The 23,718-nt window shown below is 35.6% G+C and overlaps 1 protein-coding gene across 1 annotated transcript in view; it reads left to right on the forward strand.

The window, feature by feature from the left end:
• The window catches only part of DMD (dystrophin), a 2,174,064-nt gene that overhangs the window by 1,400,043 nt on the left and 750,303 nt on the right, over nucleotides 1-23,718 (forward strand). The window contains exons 51-54 of the mRNA XM_031660704.1: nucleotides 1,403-1,427; nucleotides 8,966-8,980; nucleotides 15,592-15,609; nucleotides 18,337-18,360. Of these exons, the coding sequence (XP_031516564.1) occupies nucleotides 1,403-1,427; nucleotides 8,966-8,980; nucleotides 15,592-15,609; nucleotides 18,337-18,360 (82 nt within the window). The remainder of the gene's footprint in view (nucleotides 1-1,402; nucleotides 1,428-8,965; nucleotides 8,981-15,591; nucleotides 15,610-18,336; nucleotides 18,361-23,718) is intronic.

Below are 23,718 nucleotides of genomic sequence, written 5' to 3' on the forward strand. Positions count from 1 at the left end.
TCCAGGAGGTTGCTCAAGTATCTTCTGGAGGACTTGTTAAAACATAGATTCCTGGGTTTCATCCCTATCAATTTTGATTCAGTATGTCTGTGGAGAAGCCCAAATATTTGCATTTCTAAGAACTTTGTAGTTGATGCTGAGGAACCACAATCTAGTACTTGTGCACTGAGCAGTACACTGGCTTGGTTTGGAATTGCCCTTTTGAGCTATTATGATACCTTATAAGTGCACTCACTACACTGCATTGTAAATGTTTCCACATTGATTGCATTTAGTACACTAAGGCGTATTTATACATCCACTCCACTCTAAGCAAATTTAGAGTGAGAGTCACTTTAACGTAGTAGGACTTTGTAATCAATAACTTGTTAACTGAGTAGAAATTTCATTGGTTTACCTAGAGAGGTTGATCAGGGATGCGTCCGAATAAATTTCATGTATATTTCAGCAATACATTTGATAAAATCTCCAAATGTATGTTTGTTGACGAAATGAAACAGTATGAACTGGGTAGGAAATAAAGCACTAAGAGTTTGGTAACTAATTTAAAAATTATAGCCAAAAGAAATTAATGTCAAAATGGAGGGAAGACTCCAGTGATGTGCTATAGATCTCTGTTTTAGGATGCAGCCTGAGATTTTTTCCACAACATAGATGAAGTAATAGAAGGCATACATATCAAATCTGAAAGTTGAAAATAAACTTTAAGAGACTGCTGTACATCGGATGATAGTATCAGTACCCAAAGACTCCCTTCTCTTTATCTCTACTATCAACTGGATTGATGGGTTGACAAATTTATTAAATCTTCAGTCAAGTATTTGGGAGTTAAAGTGAGAATTTCTTTCTGGGATGGCAGCAGAGTGAGTGGTAGGGGAGTAGCGGGCTATTATTAATGTAGAAGAAGCAGTCGGTAGAAGTAGACTGCTTTCCCTGAAAGATAGGAACTGGAGTCACTAGAAGTGAGCGAGAAACCAGTCCCAGGGCAGCAAGGGCAAGGCTAGTTCCTCATAGTGGCAGTAGGTTTCTTACGTGTTTTCTGCCTTGGTCAGGACTGGATCAGGAAATGAAATGCACTGAAACTAAGGTTCAGGGACTCAGTGGATAAACCTAAGTAAGGCCATGGAAGGGGTTGACAGCCTTGTATCTAATTCCAAAACATTGATGACACAAGGGCATGGTAGGGAAATGACACCTAGAAACAGCACATATGAGGAAAAAATTGGGGATTTTAGACACTATGAAGTTCAGCCTGAGTCAACAGTGTGATATGCATATTGCTGGAATGAGTAACTGGGCAATGCTTAAAGGCATGGACTGAGGTGAGATGAACTTGACAGTGTTTTGGCAGCTGAACAAGTGTCCAGTCAGGGACTAAACTGTCCTTCTCTCCTTCTCATAGAATTATCATCTCTCCTAGTGTGGCAGTCTTCTGGGGTATGTCCCTGGAGGTGCACACAGACTTTCCTAGGGATGTGTGGGTAGAGATGGTGTTTATGGAATCAGTTTCCAGATTTTTGGCTTCTATAAGAAATTTGACTGTGTTTGTTCCTATGGTAGGCACTTCATTGGTTAATGATAGACTTTCTTCAGCTTTACAAACAAAAGCACACCTCTCTGACCAATCCCACTGGTGCATCGTAGTCAAGATACATTTATGCCAAATAAAAGTACAATTCAAAATACTGGCTACTGGAATCCTTCTTCACTCAAGGTACCATCAAATACCTATCCATCTTATAATAGATTCATTTTCAATAAATATCCACTGAGTATGTTTAATAATTATTTATCAAAAGGTACATATATTTAGGTTACTTGGTTATTACTAAGTGTATTTATTATTAATACTTTAAATACTACTCAATCTAAAGACTTTTAAAAATACTTAGAACCATTGGCCGGGAGCAGTGGCTCAAGCCTGTAATCCCAGCACTTTGGGAGGCCGAGACGGGCGGATCACGAGGTCAGGTGATCGAGACCATCTTGGTGAACACGGTGAAACCCCGTCTCTACTAAAAAATACAAAAAACTAGCCGGGCGCCTGTAGTCCCAGCTACTCAGGAGGCTGAGGCAGGAGAATGGCGTGAACCTGGGAGGCGGAGCTTGCAGTGAGCTGAGATCCAGCCACTGCACTCCAGCCTGGGTGACAGAGCGAGACTCTGTATCAAAAAAAAAAAAAAAAAAAAAAAAAAAAAAAAAAAATAGAACCTTGTAGTCAGAGGAAATTGTTTTTAAAAATTAAATTTAAGTCCACATAAATATAATTATTATAAAGATTTATGATAGAATGGTTAATAAAAAACTTTATAGCAAAAACATGTATCGCATTAGAATACAATTCTTTGGGGAAGTTGAAGGAAAATATGATTTAAATAAAAAGGAATAATATAAAACTTCTATTTATTAAATATGAGCTTTTTCATGTATTTTTAAGGATATGATGGTAGACATTATATTGCAATGGTGTTTGGATTCCAGGGGATACATTCAAAACTGTACTATAACACTTTTAAAATGTCAATATTTACTATAATCCAAGGGCAGAAAATAGATGTCACCTTAAAATGTGCAAGCAGATATTCAATTTTCTAAAATATTTTTATTTTTTATAGATAGAATGGTCTGAATATCACTATAATAGAGGTTCTTTGAAGCCTTCTTCCTTGGCTTGGCAAAGAGGAAAAGCACTCTTCTCCCTTCCCTCCTAAGAAAGGAAACAGTAAAAGTCATGGGAGTTTTCTCATGTCCAGCAAAGTGTTAGTCCTATTTGAATGATCTGTTCCAGGAATTCTCAATTCAAAAAACTCTTCTCAAGTTTAGTCTTTTCCTTATATGGGCAAGTTAGGTTGGTGAATGATGAAAATCTCATGACCATCTACTCTCTTTTTTGGAGTGTTTTTCTGGTAGCAACTTGCTACTTTCGAAAGTAGGGGCATTTTGAAAGCCTTTTTTTTTTTTTTTTTTTTTTTTTTAATGGAGTCTCACTCTGTTCCCCATGCTGGAGTGCAGTGGTGTGATCTTGGCTCACTGCAACCTCTACCTCCTGGGTTAAAGCGATTCTCATGCCTCAGCCTCCTGAGTAGCTGGGACTACAGGTGCGTGCCACCACGCCTGGCTATTTTTTTCTATTTTTATTAGAGATGGGGTTTTGCCATGTTGCCTAGGCTGATCTCAAACTCCCAAGCTCAGGCAATCCACCTGCCTCGGCCTCCCAAAGTCCTAGGATTACAGATGTGAGCTACCGTGCCTGGCTGAAAGCCTAATGTTTATTGTTAGTGTCTCTTACCATAACTCCTGATACAAAAAGAAAGGTCCCATTGACCATCTTTTTCTATGCCTTAGGAAATGTGTTCCCACCTTAGTTTTGCCTTATGTAATAGAGTCCCAGGGAAATTGACTCAATTTTTCATTTTCAGTGAAGAAGAAGGTCAGGTTAAAAAGGGTAAGTGAGTTAAGCAATGTCTTAAAGCCAGTAAATATCAGCGCTGGGATTCAAACTTAGTCCTTTTTTTTCTTTTCCCTTATTATTCTACTTCAACTCAGCAATGGTTTCTGGAGTTGAGTAGAAAGAACAAAAAGTAAGAGGAAGATTATGGTACCCAGTTTTAATAAAGAAAAGCAGATGCCTAATTCACTAATAGATGAAATTATCTACAAACTTAAACAAGCAAGCTTCAAGGTATTATCAAGCCAGAATTATACTCTTGCCCAGAGGCAACCTAAACTCAGGAGAAAAACATTCAATAAATCTGTTTAGTTGCATGGTAAAAGGGAATAATTTGTCTTTTTGTCCAATAACTGTCATCCAATGTTTTTCAGGACACATTCCACTGATATTTTCATATCCAATATAAAACACTGAAACTATTTTCTAAAGGTCTCTTCCTTGTTCCTTACCTCCCAAACACCACCTTTAATTTTTTTTTTTCAAATGAAATCAGATAACAGGTGAACTTGAGCTAGTACACATCTATCTAAGGGAGTTACTATTTGAATTTGAATTATCCATTCTAAAGTGAATTCAGTGACATTAACCTTTGCAAAGCTAATTTTGTGAATGTTGAGTACACTCCTGACTGATTAATTGGGAATCCATTGGTGAGTGTGACTCCTTGCCCAGTGCTCTAGAGATCAATGCTTCCATGCATTCGTGGAAGCATGGTAACATCAGATTTTGATTCTCCATAATCTGAGTATATTCTTGAGACTAGAGTCCCAGGCTTCTTTGTTTGAAAGGCACCATTGGTTAAGAACATGGAAAATTCTTATTGAAATCTCATTTGGTTCAACTTCAGATTTTCAGTATTTAGAGAAATCTTTTTCTGTACAGATCTCGTTTGTATAGACCTCATTCATGTTTCCTTTTTTTGTTGTTGCTGTTACTTTGGTGCCTCTTTCCTCCATGGGACATTCTCACTATTCTGTTTCTCCTCCTCTGAAGACTACTGCTGATTAGATGCTTCACCTCTATGGCACTAACTAGGCTTCTCTCCTTGTTAGTATGATTTTACTAAAGATGAACTTCAGCGGCCTATTCAGAAAATGTAAGTGCTCCCTAAGCTGGCTCATCTAAGACCTCTCCCTTCCTTCCCATCACCACCATTCCTCCTTCTTCCTTTAACTACTTTTGATATTCCCTTTAGCTCCCTCAAATCCTTCAACATATTCCTCTTCAAACCCATATCTCCTCCATCTCTTTGTCCATCCATGACAGATCTTTCTCTTCCTACTTCAGTCTCTCAACTCTCTATGGTCTCTAAAGCTTTATGCTCCCTGCCACTACTGGGGGCTCTGGAAAACTCAAACTCTGGAAGCAACCACCTGAGGTTGCAAAAGATAATTGGAAACAGACTGGATACTGTATATGTTCAGATGGGATTTGGAGATACTGAGATGGCCGCTAGGTATCTCCTCAGTCATTTACTCAAATTTTAGAACAGAGCCTCCATAAATTACATATCAGGGCAAAAGAAAATCTTAAAACTGTTATATGTATATGAACTGTATATGACAAACAGTTCACACTTAACTACTTCCTAGTTTTCTCTATAACATAAGACTTACTAATGGTTAAAAATATAATCAATATATGTAAATAAAACTTCCGGAAACATTAAGGGCAAAGGGAAACAACTTTGTACGCAAAATATGCAAGGTATGTTGGATGTGTTTTTGCTAAGGAAAAAGAGAATAACTTTGTCCTAAATTAAAAAGACTGTGTGAAAATGAGGAAGACAAAGGTACAGGACAAAATCTGAGTGAACATGGGAAATGGCAGAAGATTCGTGGAAGGAGAGTCTTATGTCAGTAGCCAATGCTGGCTAAAATGGAATGGATTTATATGTCAACTTTTACAAATGACTCTTAGTATCAACAGTATATTGATCAAAAATGACTTGTAGTTTATTTTCATTAAAAAATGATAAAATATTTTGGATTATTGGTCTGCTCTTTTGAAATAAAATTGAATATATTTAAACATACAACATATTTTGATATATATACACACACACACACACACACACAAACATTGCAAAACAATTACTTCAGTCAAGCTAATTAACATTTTCATCTTTTCTATTGGTCTGCTCTTAATCAGAGATTGCAAAATTTGTTTTTTAAAAAAATATTTTAGGTAATCTGTATAGGAAACAAATATTCTATTTCTTATCAGAATAGGTACCTGTGTTGATTTTGTACGTCCTTGAATTTTTCTAAAAAGTAGTGTTTTCTCTTTGGAAAGAACTAAAAACTTTTACAGTCACGTGGCCTTCTATATTTATTTTTGAAATCTTTTATTGTCACCTTGGTTACATAGGTAGCCATGCATTCTTTCATAGTGACCTATGATCCTATTTAGCCAAGTATTCAAATCTTTTGTCAGTTTACAACCTTTGATATTTTGCTTTTCCCAAGTCAATTCCTAAATAAAATCTTTTATCTCAGATTGATTTGAAAAATTACAAAGGATTTGTTCCTGCACCTTGTAAAATGAAGGATGTTAAAAATAAGTAGGTTCATTTGGTATGTTGAGCTGCATAAAAAGCTTTGACAAGAAGAAATGCTGAACCTTCAGTAGGTTATAGTCGTGTGGGTCCACTATTATTACTATGAATACTTGAAAAATTATAATAAATTCTTAGAACTTTGTTAGGGCTCTAGGTGTCCATGATATGGTGCTACTTTGTCCGATAATAATATCATGTCATCAGTCCTAACTCCAGTTGTTATTTTAAAATGTGGCGTGTCACCGAGGGAAAAAAAAACCCAAATTTTCTTGTCAAATGAACTCTTATCAGATCTTTAATTATGGCCATTTTAAGTCTTTTGTCATCCACAGATAGTTTTTAGTTTATGCTGATGCTTCCCTGGGTGCTCTTACAATCAGTTAGAGGTCAGATTGCGTCATCTTCAGTAAAACAGGACCATCTTTGAGAATCATAGGAAGTACTATGACAGATACTCTGGGACACAGACTTCTGATGCCATTGCTTAAATAACTTTGAGATTCTACCATTGGACAGAGTCAGGATTTATGAAACTTTGTGAAGAAGCTGATGAGTTCATGAAACTACTAACTCAAGATCAAGCAGGACAAGAATTAATTATGTGGGTCTGAATGAAATGATAAAGGATTTGATTATAGCTTTCATTTAGAATATTCCTCATGTTTAATGTTCTGTTTGCTAAATATAAGAAATGCCTTTCCATTTTCTCTTAAGCTATCTATAACTCATGAGAATTTAGTAGATTATGCTTTTGTAACAGAATGAAACATTAATTTTTTTATCCCTGCCTGATCCCTGTAAAATTCAGAAATTCTTACCAAGTATTCTTATTTTCATGGCAATATAATTATTTGCATAGGTTCAATAAATACATTTATATGACAAGACATAATTGAAAAAATATATAACTGAGGCTTTGACTGGAATGTCATATTTGAGAATTAAGTGCATAGAGTCAGATGTGACCCACAGAAATACAAACTACCATCAGAGAACACTATAAACACTGCTATGCAAATAAACTAGAAAATCTAGAAGAAATGGATAATTTCCTGGACACTTACACTCTCCCAAGACTAAACCAGGAAGAAGCTGAATCCCTGAATAGAACAATAGCAGGCTCTGAAATTGAGGCAATAATTAATAGCCTACCAACCAAAAAAAGTCCAGGACCAAATGGATTCACAGCTGAATTCTACCAGAGGTACAAGGAGGAGCTGGTACCATTCCTTCTGAAATTATTCCAATCAATAGAAAAAGAGGGAATCCTCCCTAACTCATTTTATGAGGCCAACATCATCCTGATACCAAAGCCTGGCAGAGACACAACAAAAAAAAGAGAATTTTAGACCAATATCCCTGATGAACATCGATGCAAAAATCCTCAATAAAATACTGGCAAACCGAATCCAGCAGCACATCAAAAAGCTTATCCACCATGATCAAGTGGGCTTCATCCCTGGGATGCACGGCTGGTTCAACGTACGCAAATCAATAAACGTAATCCAGCATATAAACAGAACCAAAGACAAAAACCACATGATTATCTCAATAGATGCAGAAAAGACCTTTGACAAAATTCAACAGCCCTTCATGCTAAAAACTCTCAATAAATTCGGTATATATGGAACACATCTCAAAATAATAAGAGCTATTTAAGACAAACCCATGGCCAATATCATACTGAATAGGCATAAACTGGAAGCATTCCCTTTGAAAACTGGCACAAGACAGGGATGCCCTCTCTCACCACTCCTATTCAACATAGTTTTGGAAGTTCTGGCTAGGGCAATCAGGCAAGAGAAAGAAATCAAGGGTATTCAGTTAGGAAAAGAAGAAGTCAAATTGTCTCTGTTTGCAGATGACATGATTGTATATTTAGAAAACCCCATCATCTCAGCCCAAAGTCTCCTTAAGCTGATAAGCAACTTCAGCAAAGTCTCAGGATACAAAATCAATGCGCAAAAATCACAAGCATTCTTATACACCAGTAACAGACAAACAGAGAGCCAAATCATGAATGAACTTCCATTCACAATTGCTTCAAAGAGAATAAAATACCTAGGAATCCAACTTACAAGGGATGTAAAGGACCTCTTCAAGGAGAACTACAAACCACTGCTCAGTGAAATAAAAGAAGACACAAGCAAATGGAAGAACATACCATGCTCATGGATAGGAAGAATCAATATCGTGAAAATGGCCATACTGCCCAAGGTAATTTATAGATCCAATGCCATCCCCATCAAGCTACCAATGAGTTTCTTCACAGAATTGGAAAAAACTGCTTTAAAGTTCATATGGAACCAAAAAAGAGCCCGCATCTCCAAGACAATCCTAAGTCAAAAGAACAAAGCTGGAGGCATCACGCTACCTGACTTCAAACTCTACTACAAGGCTACAGTAACCAAAACAGCATGGTACTGGTACCAAAACAGAGATATAGACCAATGGAACAGAACAGAGTCCTCAGAAATAATACCACACATCTACAGCCATCTGATCTTTGACAAACCTGAGAGAAACAAGAAATGGGGAAAGGATTCCCTATTTAATAAATGGTGCTGGGAAAATTGGCTAGCCATAAGTAGAAAGCTGAAACTGGATCCTTTCCTTACTCCTTATACGAAAATTAATTCAAGATGGATTAGAGACTTAAATGTTAGACCTAATACCATAAAAAGCCTAGAAGAAAACCTAGGCAATACCATTCAGGACATAGGCATGGGCAAGGACTTCATGACTACAACACCAAAAGCAATGGCAACAAAAGCCAAAATTGACAAATGGGATCTAATTAAACTAAAGAGCTTCTGCACAGCAAAAGGAACTACCATCAGACTGAACAGGCGACCTACAGAATGGGAGAAAATGTTTGCAATCTACTCATCTGACAAAGGACTAATACCCAGAATCTACAAAGAACTCAAACAAATTTACAAGAAAAAAACAAGCAACCCCATCAAAAAGTGGGCAAGGGATATGAACAGACATTTGTCAAAAGAAGACATGCATACAGCCAACAGACACATGAAAAAATGCTCATCATCACTGGCCATCAGAGAAATGCAAATCAAAACCACAATGAGATACCATCTCACACCAGTTAGAATGGCAATCATTAAAAAGTCAGGAAACAACAGCTGCTGGAGAGGATGTGGAGACATAGGAACACTTTTACACTGTTGGTGGGATTGTAAACTAGTTCAACCATTATGGAAAACAGTATGGCGATTCCTCAAGGATCTAGAACTAGATGTACCATATGACCCAGCCATCCCATTACTGGGGATATACCCAAAGGATTAGAAATCATGCTGCTATAAAGACACATGCACACGTATGTTCATTGAGGCACTATTCACAATAGCAAAGACTTGGAATCAACCCAAATGTCCATCAGTGACAGACTGGATTAAGAAAATGTGGCACATATACACCATGGGATACTATGCAGCCATAAAAAAGGATGAGTTTGTGTCCTTTGTAGGGACATGGATGCAGCTGGAAACCATCATTCTTAGCAAACTATCACAAGAACAGAAAACCAAACACCGCATGTTCTCACTCATAGGTGGGAACTGAACAATGAGATCACTTGGACTCGGGAAGGGGAACATCACACACCGGGGCCTATCATGGGGAGGGGGGAGGGGGGAGGGATTTCACTGGGAGTTATACCTGATGTAAATGACCAGTTGATGGGTGCTGACGAGTTGATGGGTGCAGCACAGCAACATGGCACAAGTATACATATGTAACAAACCTGCACGTTATGCACATGTACCCTAGAACTTAAAGTATAATAATAATAATAATAATAATAATAATAATAATAATAAGAGAACAACAGAAATCATCTGAAAAAAAAAACTGAGTTTGCAGTCTGGTTCAACCAGTAATCTTTGTCTTCTTTCTAACTTTCATAGAAATCTCCTTCATGAAATGTCTGATTACTACCAAGTCTCAGAGTTGGTTCAGCTAGTACTTCAACAACAGAAACCTGCTGAAATTAACCAGATGAACTAGTGTTCCTAAGTTTTTCAATGGGAAAACTGAACTAAATGGAGAGTTGACAAAGAAAGCTTTAAAAATACCATGAGCTTGACTACATTTGAGACAAATTTCTTCCTGACTTTAGACCTGACCTTCCTTTTCTTAGCGCATTTACTCTAGAAAACTTTATAAATTATTTCTCTACTTTTTTGAGATATAAATATTCTCCTAGCCTCTTGCCACTTTTATACCTCAGGAATAAACTTTCTCAAGGACTTGGGAGCTAGCACTTTGATATAGAATCATCCGAAAAGACAGCACCCCTATCTGCTAGTCTTCTGTTGGGAGGATAGGAATCTATCTTTGATAAGTGCCAATCAGCAAACACAGATGACCTAACTAAGCACATTGCCTAACCTCCCTCCTGATATCTAGTACTTTCCCACTAACTAATCTCAGCACTTAAAGGTTTTCCTGCCTTTTGTTTCAGCAGAATTGAGTTCAATCTCTCTCCTCTGTTGCAAAAGTTTTGAACACAGTCTTTCTTGCCTGTTGTCTAGTGCAATTTTGCTTTGACAACACTCACAGCAGTGTGAACGCATGCAGTGTTCAAGGACTTTAATGATCAGTCACTACAATTGAGTCCTTTGGTAGTTTTCAACATGGATTTGACATTATGGACAATTATGTTCCTTATACTATAAGGAAGAGCCAGCAGAGCCACATGTCATGTTCATTTATAAACCACACAAGGAAAGTGATTCTAGAGGGGAGGAAAAAAACCCCTCCCTGTGATTAAGATGAAGGCATTTCAGTCACTAAGCCTTAACATAAAATTATGTGCCCTACCACACCTCATATTTTAATAAAAAGTTTGGAAAGCAGTAGTCAGTCTTATGTCAGATAAATAGTATACCTCTAGCTCATTATTGAAGGCATTCATCAAAGATTAAAAACATAAGACCCTTTATAGAAATTCTAAACTGGTCCCTGGATCTTAGCATTCAATTATCATTTCTGAAATCTGAAATCAACATATTTTATGTCTAAACTGAGAGTATATCTGAAAATCAAAATTCAAAAGCATGCCTTCTAGTGGGCTGACTGATGGGAAAGGGCTGTGATTACGCCTAATTTTCACCCTCTACATCACGATCTCATTGATTATGTTTCTCAGCTTGCTAAGGGTTCTGTCAGGTGATTTTCAAGATGAATATTGCTATTTGCAGGATTTCCTGAATAGGAATATTTCGGGAGTAAATTGCACAAACCAAGCAATGTGCAGTCAATTTTCACTCCAGCATAAACAATGTATTAGAACACAGCCCTTAAAGCCTTTTTTATTTGGGTTTCATTACACAGCTAGCTGCATTTCATCAATAAGCGTGAAGTACCAAGCAGACAAAACTGAGGTTCACAGAGGATATTACATATTTTTCTAACAGGTGTGCTCAGAGTTTGACTAGAGAAAACAAACTACCCGAATGGCAAGGCCTCAGACCCTTTGTTTCCGAGGCAGCCATGGCCACCATGGCCAGACAAAGCAAGTTTCTTTACATTTAGGATTTGGAGCTAGGGGTGTGGCTGTTTGTAGATCTACTTTCTTTGCATTAACTCTTTCTTAAGATTTTATTAAAGGCAATTTTTTTTTCCTTGTGTTAAAAAAAAGAGCATGGGCTCAAAACTCCTCAAACATTTTATTTTTGGTGTTCAATAGTTTGAAACTAAGTAAAGGAAAGTCTAGTGTCCCATCTTTCTTTAATGGAAAAATAGTTTAATTCATTTAAACAGAGGAATACAGCAGGCTGTAAGGACTAATATCCCATATCTTAAATCAGAAAACCTGTGCAATCTTAATAAATCATTTATTAGTGACAAGGAATGGAAGCTAGACAAAGAGGGATAAAAAAACAAGGTAAATTATTATTCACACAGGTCACCATTTCCTAATTATAAGCTAGGGGTTTGAGAATTATTGGGAGAAACTCTCAAGTCATCAAATCTATGATTTTATGTTTCCCCTCCCCCTACCTTGGACACAGCCACAAGCAGAAGAAAAAGGCTAAAAGAGTATTTTTGAAATCTGCACTCCAGAGATAAAAATCTCGGAATATGCTCAAGGGACTGAAGCCAAGGAGTTTTCTGCCAGGAAAAAAGCAGCTCCCTTTCCCCTCAGTGATTTAAAACAAGCTGCAGGAGGCAAATATCATGACTCTCAGAAACTATACACAGCAGTGAGAGTGATGACTTGTAGCTTTGATAAAGAAAAGTGATTAACACAACTGAGCATGGCTTTTACTTCAAACTGCAGGGACCCATTTGGCAGAACCCTATGGGCCATAGACAATTAAAGACCCAATGCGGGTTTTCAGTAGTTGAAAACCATTCTGGGGGGCACAGACTGGGACTAAAGTCATTTTGGTTGAGTCAACAGGATCTATTTGTACCAAGGGATTTAAAAAAATCTTTTCTTAAATGTATTCCAGGAAGAGAGATAGCTAGTATTGAGTATTTTAAAAATTATTATAATAAAGAGGCACATTTTAACCAAAGATTGCATTTAAAAGAGTAGAATGTGCTTTTACCGTGAGCTACAAAAAGCTATTTCTGGTTGGGAGGAAAGACTTTATGGCCTTTCCTCTTTGCAATATTACATCAATTACTTTTTAAGAATATACTGGATATAAGATAATTGAGAATTTGGCTAAGGTTATTGTGTATTGGGCCAAGTAACTGCACTTTCCTGTTGGGGTTGTTTATTGAGCAATGAAAAATCAGTATTCATGAGATGTAGTTGTACTGGTGAATAGGAGCTAGTCAAATACCTCTGCGTACATTATGTACTAGCTAAGTGGAGAAATGGTCAGGATCCTAGAACTGATGGCTTCCCTGAGACAATGATGTGTTTTGTACTCACCCAGTCTTGCCCCTTGTGATCACATATAACTAAAATGCAGGGCAGTGGGACATCAGAAGCCACGTCTCAGTATCAAGACTTCCCCTGTGCCGTTAATGTGCAGGCTTTTGTTACCCATCCTGTATAATTTCTTAAAGCTAACTAAATTTGTTATTGTGTAAAGCCTATTGTGTCTCATAAACTTAATCATCAGACTGAACCCAAGACTGTGCCACTGGCTGAGCAGGCTGAGTTTTGTCCTGGTGAAATGATGTCTACTTGAGACTTCCACAGTGCCATCTGCTCTTGGGGAGTAGGTATCAGAATGGTAGACATAAGTGTCAGGAGGAAGTAAGGTAAACATAGTGGAGAACATTTTGCTAATCTAACTCATTTTAGTTGTAGCAAACTTCTCTCTATCTCCTTATTGTCACTCATGCCCATCTTCCCCAAACTTTTACTTCCTCTTCACTAGAATATTCTCAAACTTTCTTTTTCCTTTGCTCTCAGTTCTAGCAAAACAACAGTTAAATGGAGATGAAAATGTTATGTTTTTACAATCCTGGAAAGTAAATAAATTTAGCAATTAAAGTCAACTAACTAAAAGAAAAACTACTCAAAAATGTTACTTATCTTTTTCACTCTGAAGTTGCCCAACAATACATTCATTAATAGATTGTAATTTCAATGATTTGGTTTATTTGATTGGCTACTTAAAGATTTTGGCCAATAAGGAGACGCAAAACAGGGCAGCATATTGAGAGAATCTTTGGAATAGATTCCTTGAAAGGGAGAAAAGAGGATCACTTCAGCATTTACAAGGACACTAAAAGAAGGAGATAGTGGTGTTCAATTGGCAGGACTGTCTAAAGCCCTATGCTTACCTGCAGCATCTCATTAGTATTCTGGGTGCCCTGGTACCATCTTTATCCATTGACTTAAAAACACTTACAAGTAACCATCATTTACTGGATCCTGGACTGAATGTGTTTGATATGAGTGGAGAAACAGAGATAAATAAGAGAATACCTTCTGCATTCAAAGAACAGTGCAGATTTGTAATGAAATATTCAGATGTATAAAATTGAAGTGTAAATCAACATATGAACAATGGGAGATGCATAAAGAGGTTTATAAGAAATCCTAAAAGGGATTCTAACTCTACTTGGGGTATGGAAGAAAACTTGGAAGAGGCAATGACTTTGAATTCATTCCTAAAAAAATGGAAGAAAATTCGTTATATCAAAATAAACTGAAAGAAGTCATTTAAAGAACAGAGAAAATCAAGATCACAGGTATGACATGAAATTACATGGATGGAAAGTTACCAAGTAATTTGATGTGGCTAGACTATATGGGGAGATTGCTGGCAGAATGAGAAGATAGAAAGGTAAAGTGTAGTCAGTCTGAGAGGGCTTTACAATGTCTACAAAAGAGCCCAGACATTATATTTTAGGAACCTAATCTCATAAACAACTTCAATTTTGGATAAGGAATCTATGAATATGTATTAAGCACAATTAAAACAGGGACAGAAAATGTATCATAGTAACAAATATGACACAGGCGTTCTAGTAATATGAATTTAATGAAGACCTTATTTCTAGTAAATGTCGAGGAAAAAGTAGCATATTCTAGTAAAATAATAATTATTATTATCATTATGACAACAATGATGATGATGATGACAAAGATTCGCTGCTTGACTAAACTTTAGTCAGGCTTCTGAACCTTCACCTTGGCTTATCTTTGCACTCCCCTGTAAAATCCAGTTTCAGCAAAGAAGGCTGTCAGTTTTGCAAGAACCCTTTACCCTTGGTACCTGATCATCCTCAGTATTCTCTACCATTCCCCGGGGGTTGTCTGATAACCCTGGCCCATCTTCAGCAAGAATCCTGTGAGGTTGGTTTAGCCAGAATCCCACTTACCCCTGACGTTTCCTCTTAATTTTCCATCTACTGACTCCTACCCTGCTCCTTGGCTATAAATTCCTACTTCCCCTGTGCTGTATTTGGAGTTGAGCCCAATCTCTCTCCACCTGACCTCCTGTAATACTCCATTGCAGTGGTACCCGTGCCTATTGCGGTGATCCTGAATAAAGTCTTCCTTACCATGCTTTAACAAGTCATAATTTTTCTTTAGTAATGATACAGAATGAGAAAATTCAGTGATATTGCCATTTTTCTCAAAAAAGAAAAAATATTTAAAGCAACATGTCCCTACCTTAATGTCAAATGGTCCTTCTTGGTTTGGATGGTTATAAATTTCCAACTGATTCCTAATAGGAGACAGCCACAGGAGCAGATGATTTAACTGCTCTTCAAGGTCTTCAAGCTTTTTTTCAAGCTGCCCAAGGTCTTTTATTTGAGCTTCAATTTCTCCTTGTTTCTCAGGTAAAGCTCTGGAAACCTGAAAGGAAAATACATTTTAAAAAGGTAAATAATTCTCAAGGCGTAAGCCAAAATGTTTAAAAATATATTTTCAAAAGTTATTTATCATGAAATGTTGCAGAATCTGACTGATTTTTGTTATTTTAGCAGTATAATATTGACTATTTACATATATGACATGTCGGTATTTAACCAATGTATTAGAAATTATTCATTAACATGCTACAAAAATTCTTTGCTTTAAAGAAACTAATGCCGTTTTGGAATTGCAAAACACACACCTTACACAAATGCAAAGCCAACTGCAACTGATAAAGTAAAGAAGTACGTATTTCATTTATTCACTCAGTTACTAAATATACTGGTCTGTTGTGTATTATATGCCAGACACACTTCCTTTGTAGTTATAAAAATGAATAAGCCAAGTTATTCAGCATTAGTACCAGATATATAACACAAGTCTTCTAAATCCCAAATGAGTGATTTTTATTCAGTGCGCATCCTAAAATTAAAACCAAACCAACTATAATTTTGTTTGTATAGCAATCATTTCTTCTACTATACTTGCTTCTAGCTTTCTTTTATGTCATGGAGGACTGTAAAAGGAAGTCCTTTTATGTACAAGGAAAATTGGTAAGTTATATGTTTTTGTGAGCTATAGTTTGTGAGTCCTAGTAAACAGAAGCAGGTGCTTGAGATGGGAAGTAAAAAGAACATTTGGATTAGAGTAGACTATAACAGAAAGATTATAGGTTATTTTTATTAAGAGATCAGTGTATGCCAAGCATCGTCCTTGGAAGTTTCACTTTTGTAGACTTCCTTAATGCATCCAACAATGCTATGATATAGATATTATTATGATCCCACTACCACACATGGATGATGATGTTGGGGCTGAAAAATCATTAAATAGGTTAGGAAGCTTTATGACATGGTATTAAACATTGTGAGGTCTAGAGTTAGGCCACTTGGATTTCAATTCTTGTTCTAGTTCTTGCCTAACATTTTAGCCCAGTTTTCTCTAACTCTCAATGCCTCCTCTATAGACTGGGGACAATGATAACACCTACTTCATAGGATTACTGTTAGGACTCAATAAAGTCATCCCTGAACATACCTTAGAGCAATACTCTGCATGATAGTGAATGACAATAAAGTTATTAAATAGTAGTGATTATTGCTCAAGCTTACAAGTAAATAAAGAGCCAGGATAGGCTGGGCACTGTAGCTCATGCCTGTAACACCAGCACTTTGGGAGGCTGAGGCAGAATAATTGCTTGAGCCTAGGAGTTTGAGATGAGCCTGGGCATCATAGCAACAACCCCATCTCTACCAAAAAAAAAAAAAAAAAAAAAAAAAAAAAGGGCCAGAATAAACAAGAGTGAAGCTATTTTCTTCAGAATGTCAAGAGTTAAAACCGACAACCCAGAATAAAGAATTTAAACTTGTAATGATAGCTCTTTATGAGACTATTAATAATAGCATTGTAATACAAAATATTATACTGCAATATGAATAAAATTTTATAATATACATCTGTTCCATAATAATATAATATTACAAATAATAATAGAGAAGATTTTAAAAATAAACTAGATAATATACTAGTGTGTCACATAAACAATGTCACATGCCTTTTGGAACAATTGTTTTAGATACTTTTTAAATAAGTACATTCTTTAATTGGATACAAGAGTTAGGAGATGAAAAAGAAAAAGTTGTGGAGAAAAAAATCAATGTATAGAAAAATGAATTTTAAACAAGATTGTATATGTAAACAATATGTACATTGAAACACTTTGTAAATGCATGCATATATGTTGTGAAAAATTCATGAGAATGTATAAGTAAAGGATTAACATCCAGCCTGGACTGTTGCAGGTCAGTCTGGGACTGACCCTAGGCTCCCACAGCACTGTTTCCTTGGAAACACTAACTTTAAGATGAATGGGAGATGCTGGGCCTGCCTTTGTTGTGTGGAACTGCACCTCATTGCGGGAGCTGTCAGTTGGAATACAGTCCTTGGATCCACGTGACTACAATGGTGTAAAAGATTGATGGGAAATACAGGTGGTGGCTCCTGTTGAAGGTAACCTGCACACATCTTGTCTCTCATTCCTGGCAGCCTTTCCCTGTGTGGGTGAGAGCTGGGCAAAAGAAGCACCGTGTTTCAGGTAGCACAGAATGTCCATGAATCATGAATTGAGATATTGTTCTCTTTGCTCGATTTGTGTTTTGTGAGTTCACATCCATAACTACACCCATGGTGCTGAACTTTCCTCTGTGTGTGTGTGATTTAGGTGATGTTACAAATATAATCCTACGTCTGTAACACATGATCTAATAATGTCCTCAACTTATTTTTCAAGAATTTTAAAGGAGGTAACTAAACATTTTATTTTTATTGGATCATTTTCTACTCACAAGTAGATGTAAAAAGCGTTTTACAGCTTCAACTAACAACCTCTAAAAGCCTCTAGACTCTGAAGCTACTGAGATAATAGCCATCATATTTTCCCAAACTCTCTAAAACTGAGCGATGAACTCCTTTTTATCTATCATGAAATTGTTCACGTTTCATTTAGGCTTCATATATAAGCACAGAAATCTGTGTAACATTTAACTCAGATTGCTGGTTTCCTTATCATCCTCCCATACTATCCCTTCCTTGTAATAGAGGTAAAACAATTCCTGACAAAAACAAAAACAAAAACAAAAACAAAAAAACCAGTGTAATGGGTCAGATTTGACTAATATCTGGAATACTGAAATGATAGCTTATCATGAGAAGAAATTTTCAGCTTAATTATGACATTGCTTTAGGTTTATCCTCTCAGACCTTGTCTTTCCCATCATCATAACATTTACCTCATGCTATTTAACTTTTTATTTACATCGATCCTTCTCACTGACCTTTGATTTCTGAGTCAAACAAGCTCTGTTCCTAAATATGATAGACCTTCAACAAAAGTTTGTTAAAAGCAATTTCCAAATTCAGGATTATTATTTTTTCAATGTAAGAAGCAGTATATGTCTATAGTAGTCAACCACACAAAAAAAGTAAGTTGTATCCTCAAGTTAAACAACTTTAATTAACAGACAAAAATATCACTAAACTGGACTATATAAAAAATCAAAAGCTTCTGCATGACCAAAAAAGCCATAAGCAGAATCAAAAACAAATGAACAATTATGAAAAATAAATGTTTGTGACTCATATCTAAGTTAAGGGACTAATTTTCCGAACACATAAAAGAGCTTCTGCAAGTTAATACGAAAAAGGCCAACAATTCAAAAGAAAATTGGACAAAAGATAAGGACAGTTCACAGAAAAGAAAATACAAAGGATTTTAAATGCATGAACAGAAGCTTAGCCTTGGTAATAATGAGAGAAATGAAAATTAGAGCTTCATCTATTGCACTGGCAAAAATTCAAGTCTGCAAATACACTATGCTGCCAAGGCTGTGGGAAAATGCAGACTCTTCTACATGGCTGATGGGAAGCATACATTTGTGTACCTCTTGTGGAAGGTAGTTTGGCCATATCTATGAAAAGCATGTAACCTTTGACCCGGAAATTTTATTCCCAGGAATTTATTTTGTAGATTTGTTTCTAGAATTAAGGTCAGTGCTTGGTGAGAGTAGAGCAGATGATGGGTAGGCTGAGATATTTTTAACTGTACCTTTTATATTTTGAACAGTGTAAATGCATTACTGTATTAGTCTGCTCTCATACTACAAATAAAGACATATCTGAGACTGGGTGATTTATAAAGGAAAGAGGTTTAATGGATTCATAGTTCTATATGGTAGGGGAGGCCTCACAATCATGACAGAAGGCAAAGGAGAAGCAAAAACACATTTTACATGGCAGCAGGGAAGAGAGATTGCTCAGGGGAACTCCCATTTATAAAACTATCAGATCTTGTGAAACTTATTGATTATCAGGAGAACAGTATGGGGGATCCTTATCCATGATTCAATTATCTCCACCTGGCCCCACCCTTGACATGTAGGAATTATTACAATTCAAGGTGAAATTTGGGGGGGGATACAGCCAAACCATGTCAATTACTTTTGTAAAACATTATTTAATAAGGAAAACTACTGTACTAGCTCATCTTCCTACCACAAAATGTTGTTGAGAAATTACACTTTGCATATTTTAATAATGAATCATTATTATTCTGGTATAACATATCTAACGCCATCAGTGAAAAATGCTCTGAATAGTTTTCTTTGGCAATATCTCTTAATGGTTGGGTGGAAATCAAGTACTTTTAACACATAATCTTTTGTGCTCTTCTCCACTTTAAAACAGTTTCTAGGAATTGAGAGTATTCCAAACAGTTCATGGAAAAATATAACAGGTATAAGTAATGTATAACGTGGAAAAAGAGTAAGGTTTGTATCAGATTCTATGTGTTTTAAATTAATTTACTTTTATATTTACTATTTTGCATTCACATCGAAGTATAGACACAAACACCTGACCAGTAAAATACATCATTTTTCTAATAATCCTTTTAAGTATTATAAAACCATGCTCTTCATACAACATGTTCTCTGTGGTGAAAGAAAACAATTAAACACGTTCAATTCCCTTACGGGTTAATTTAGTATCTAAGCAAATCTTGACCTAATTTCACACAATATTACTTTCCTTATTCTTTCAATTTCTGAATGTTAATTTCAAATGTATAGAAGTTTTAATATCAAGATAAACAAAAGTGTCTGTTTTAGAAATAAACATATTAAGATGGATTTCATAACACAAAAAAATTTAGAAAAATTAAAGTGTTAAGCATAAAAATAGGAAGAAGAACTGGAATAAAATATTGGTGTGGGGAAGCCCTTTAGAAGAAAAAAAGAATTTAAAAAAGATTGAATATAGTATGTATATTGTTCATCTATAAATTAAAGCCAATAATCAAAATGTAAACAAATGACAACTGGAAATATTTGCAGCATATATTAGACACAGAGTAATAATTTTTGTATATAAAAAATATTTTAATGAATAAAAAAGGAAAAATCTACTGGAAAACTGGATAAAGAACATAAAAAGAAATTGACAAAAAATGTAAACAGCCAATAAACAAGAAAAAATCCAAACAGTTAGTAATCAGTGAAATGCAAATGAAAACAGCAATGATATACTATTATTTATCTATTAGATTAGTTTCTGTAAAAGGTATTTGTCAAAGTTCTGGAAAACAAGCAATTTTATGATCTTCATTGGAGCCCTAATTATTATACAGTCATTCACCACATTTCAATCAACAACAGACTGACTGTGATCCTATGAGCTTACAATGGAGCTGAAAAATTCCTATTACCTAGTGATGTCATAGTGCAATGAATTACTCTCATGTTTGTGGTGATGCTGGTGTAAGCAAACTTACTGCACTGCCAGTTGTATAAAAATATAGCACAGACAAGTATGTACGGTACACAATACTTGATAATGATAATAAATGACCGTTATTGGTTTATGCATTTATTATACTTTTAATTGTTATTTTAGAATGTACTTCTTCTACTTATTAAAAATAAGTTAACTGTAAAACAGCCTCCGGCTGGTCCTTCAGAAAGTAGTTCAAAAGAAGGCATTGTTATCATATGAGATAGTAGTTTCAGGAATGTTTCATTGCCCCTGAAGACCTTCCAGTGGGGGACAGCGTGTGGAAGTGGAAGACAGTGATATTGATGATCCTTACCCTTGTAGGCCTAGGCTTATGTGCGTGTTTGTGTTTTACTTTATAACAGAAAAGCTTAAACAGCAAAATATTAAAAATAAAAAAGCTGATACAATAAGGATATAAAAATATTTTTGTACAGATGTTCAATGTGTTTATGTTTTAAGCTAAGTGTTATCACAGAGTCAAAAACTTAAAAAAAGTTTATAACGTAAAAAAGTTACCATAAGCTAAGGTTAACTTATCATTAAAGAAAAAAAATGGGCCAGGTGGGGTGGCTCACACCTGTAATCCCAGCAATTTGGGAGGCCGAGGCGGGTGGATCGCGAGGTCAGGAGATCGAGATCATCCTGGCTAACACAGTAAAATCCTGTCTCTACTAAAATTACAAAAAAAAAAAAGAAAAAGAAAAAAAAGTGTCTTCATAAATTTAGTGTAGCCTAAGTGTACAGTGTTTATAAACGGTATGGTACTGTATAATAATGTCTTAGATTTCACATTTGCTCACCAATACCACTCACTCACCGACTCACCCAGAGCAACTTTGAGTCCTACAAGCTCCATTCATGTTAAGTGCCGTATGCATCTGTACTAATTTTTATCATGTGTATACTGTATTTTTACTGTACCTTTTCTGTGTCTAGATACACAAATATTGTTGTGTGACAACTGACTACAGTATTCAGTAAAGTCACGTGCAGTGCAGGTTTGTAGCCTAGGAGCAATATGCTATACCACATAGCCTGAGTGTGCAGTAGGCTATACCATCCATCTTTGTGTAAGTACACTCTATGATTGTACAATGACAAAATCACCTAATGACACATTTCTCAGAACATATCTCATTTGTTAAGCAATTCATGACTATATTTGTTGGTAGTAATTTGGTAATTCAGACCAAAAAGTAAAGCTTCTACCATGGAAACTACAAACACTACTGAGACATTGAAGAAAATGTAAACAAATAGAGGAATACACCTTCTTCATGAATTAGAAAGTCCAATACTGTAAAGATATCTGCCCTCTTCAAATAATCTATAAATTCAGTGCAATTCCAATCAAACTTGCAGCAACTATTTCTTAGTAGAAATTGACATGCCAATCCTAAGATTTATATGTAAGTGCAAAGGGCTAAGAATATCCAAGACAATTTTGAAGAATAACAAAGTTTAACAATGTTTGCCACCAGACATGAATATTTATTATAATTAAGCCTGTGTAGGATTGAAGTGAGAACAAATCATCTATATAACGTTACCTAATTTATACAATGGTGTCACATAAGTGGGAAAAGGATGATCTTTTCAGTAAATAGTACCAAGTTAACTGATTAGTCATTTGAAAAACATGAACCTTGACTCTCCACATCATACACAAAACATCAATTCTTGATTGTTTGTAGACCCCAATGTAAAAGGCAAAAAAAATGAAGTTTTCAAAAGAAAATATAGAAAAAAATCTCAACAATTTTAGGGTAACATTATTTCTTAAACAAGACATAAAAAGCACTAGCCATAAAGAAGATTGATAAATCAAACTCCATTTATCAAGAAAGATTGTTAAGAGAAAAAAATAAAGCAAAGTTTAGGTTGAAAAAAGATATTCGCAATGCATAGATCTGACAAAGGACTTGTATCCAACTTCTATATCAGTAAGAAAAAGAAAACTACTATTTTTAACGGGCAAAAGATTTGCATAATGACTTCACATAAGAGGATATAAAAATGGCACTAATCAGCAGGTGATTGCAAATTACAACACAATGAAATACCATTTCACATTCACCTAAATGGTTAAAAGGATAAAGGTTGAAAATACATACTCTTGATGAATATGTGGATCAACTAGACATCTTATATACTACAGGTGAAAATTAATTGAAATGACCACATTGAAAAGCTGTTTTTTGGTTATTCCAAAGCCAAATGTACTCATCTTATGACCCAGCCATTCTACTTCCATGTATATTAAAAATAAATATATGCACATACACAGGAAGGGACATGAACATCACACCAGCATTTTTCCTAATAGCCCCATAATAGACACAACCCAATGTCCATTGATTAGGAGAATGGATAAACCGTGGCATATTCACACAATAGAATATCATACATAGAAAAACTAAACTAACTATGGCACAGGCAATAGCATAGAATAATATCACAAAAATAATGTTGAGCATGACATGTCAAATACAAGGGCATATACTGGATGATTCTGTTTACAGTAATTTCAAAGACAGTCAAAACTAATCTAGGTGTTAGAAGTCAAAAGAGTGCTTACCTTGGGAGAGGGTGGTGGCAGGGGAGAGGTTAATAACCGGGAGGGAACATGAGAGGGGCTCCTGAGGTAACGTTCTAATTCTTGATCTCAGTGGTAGTAACATGGATACATTAAGTTTCTTTTTTTTTTTAAATCCCTGAATTTCTATTCTTATAATTTGTGTACTTTTCTATGTGTCTTTATACTTCTGTTTAGAAAATTTCATAAAACTACTTTAAAAGTCTTCATTACCTTCAACTCCAAAATTCTACTTCTATGAATTTTCCTAGGGGACTATCAGAGATAAACACAGAGACCTATGACAAGAATGTTCGATTATATTACTCTAGTGAAAAAGTGAAACGAAATCTCCCCAAATAGAACTGCATTTATATAATGAAATATGTTGCATCTATTAAAATAAATATCATGAAAAACATCCTGTTACATTGAAAAATATT

This window comes from Papio anubis, chromosome X (assembly GCF_008728515.1).
Source record: "Papio anubis isolate 15944 chromosome X, Panubis1.0, whole genome shotgun sequence".
In the NCBI taxonomy this organism is placed as follows: domain Eukaryota; kingdom Metazoa; phylum Chordata; class Mammalia; order Primates; family Cercopithecidae; genus Papio; species Papio anubis.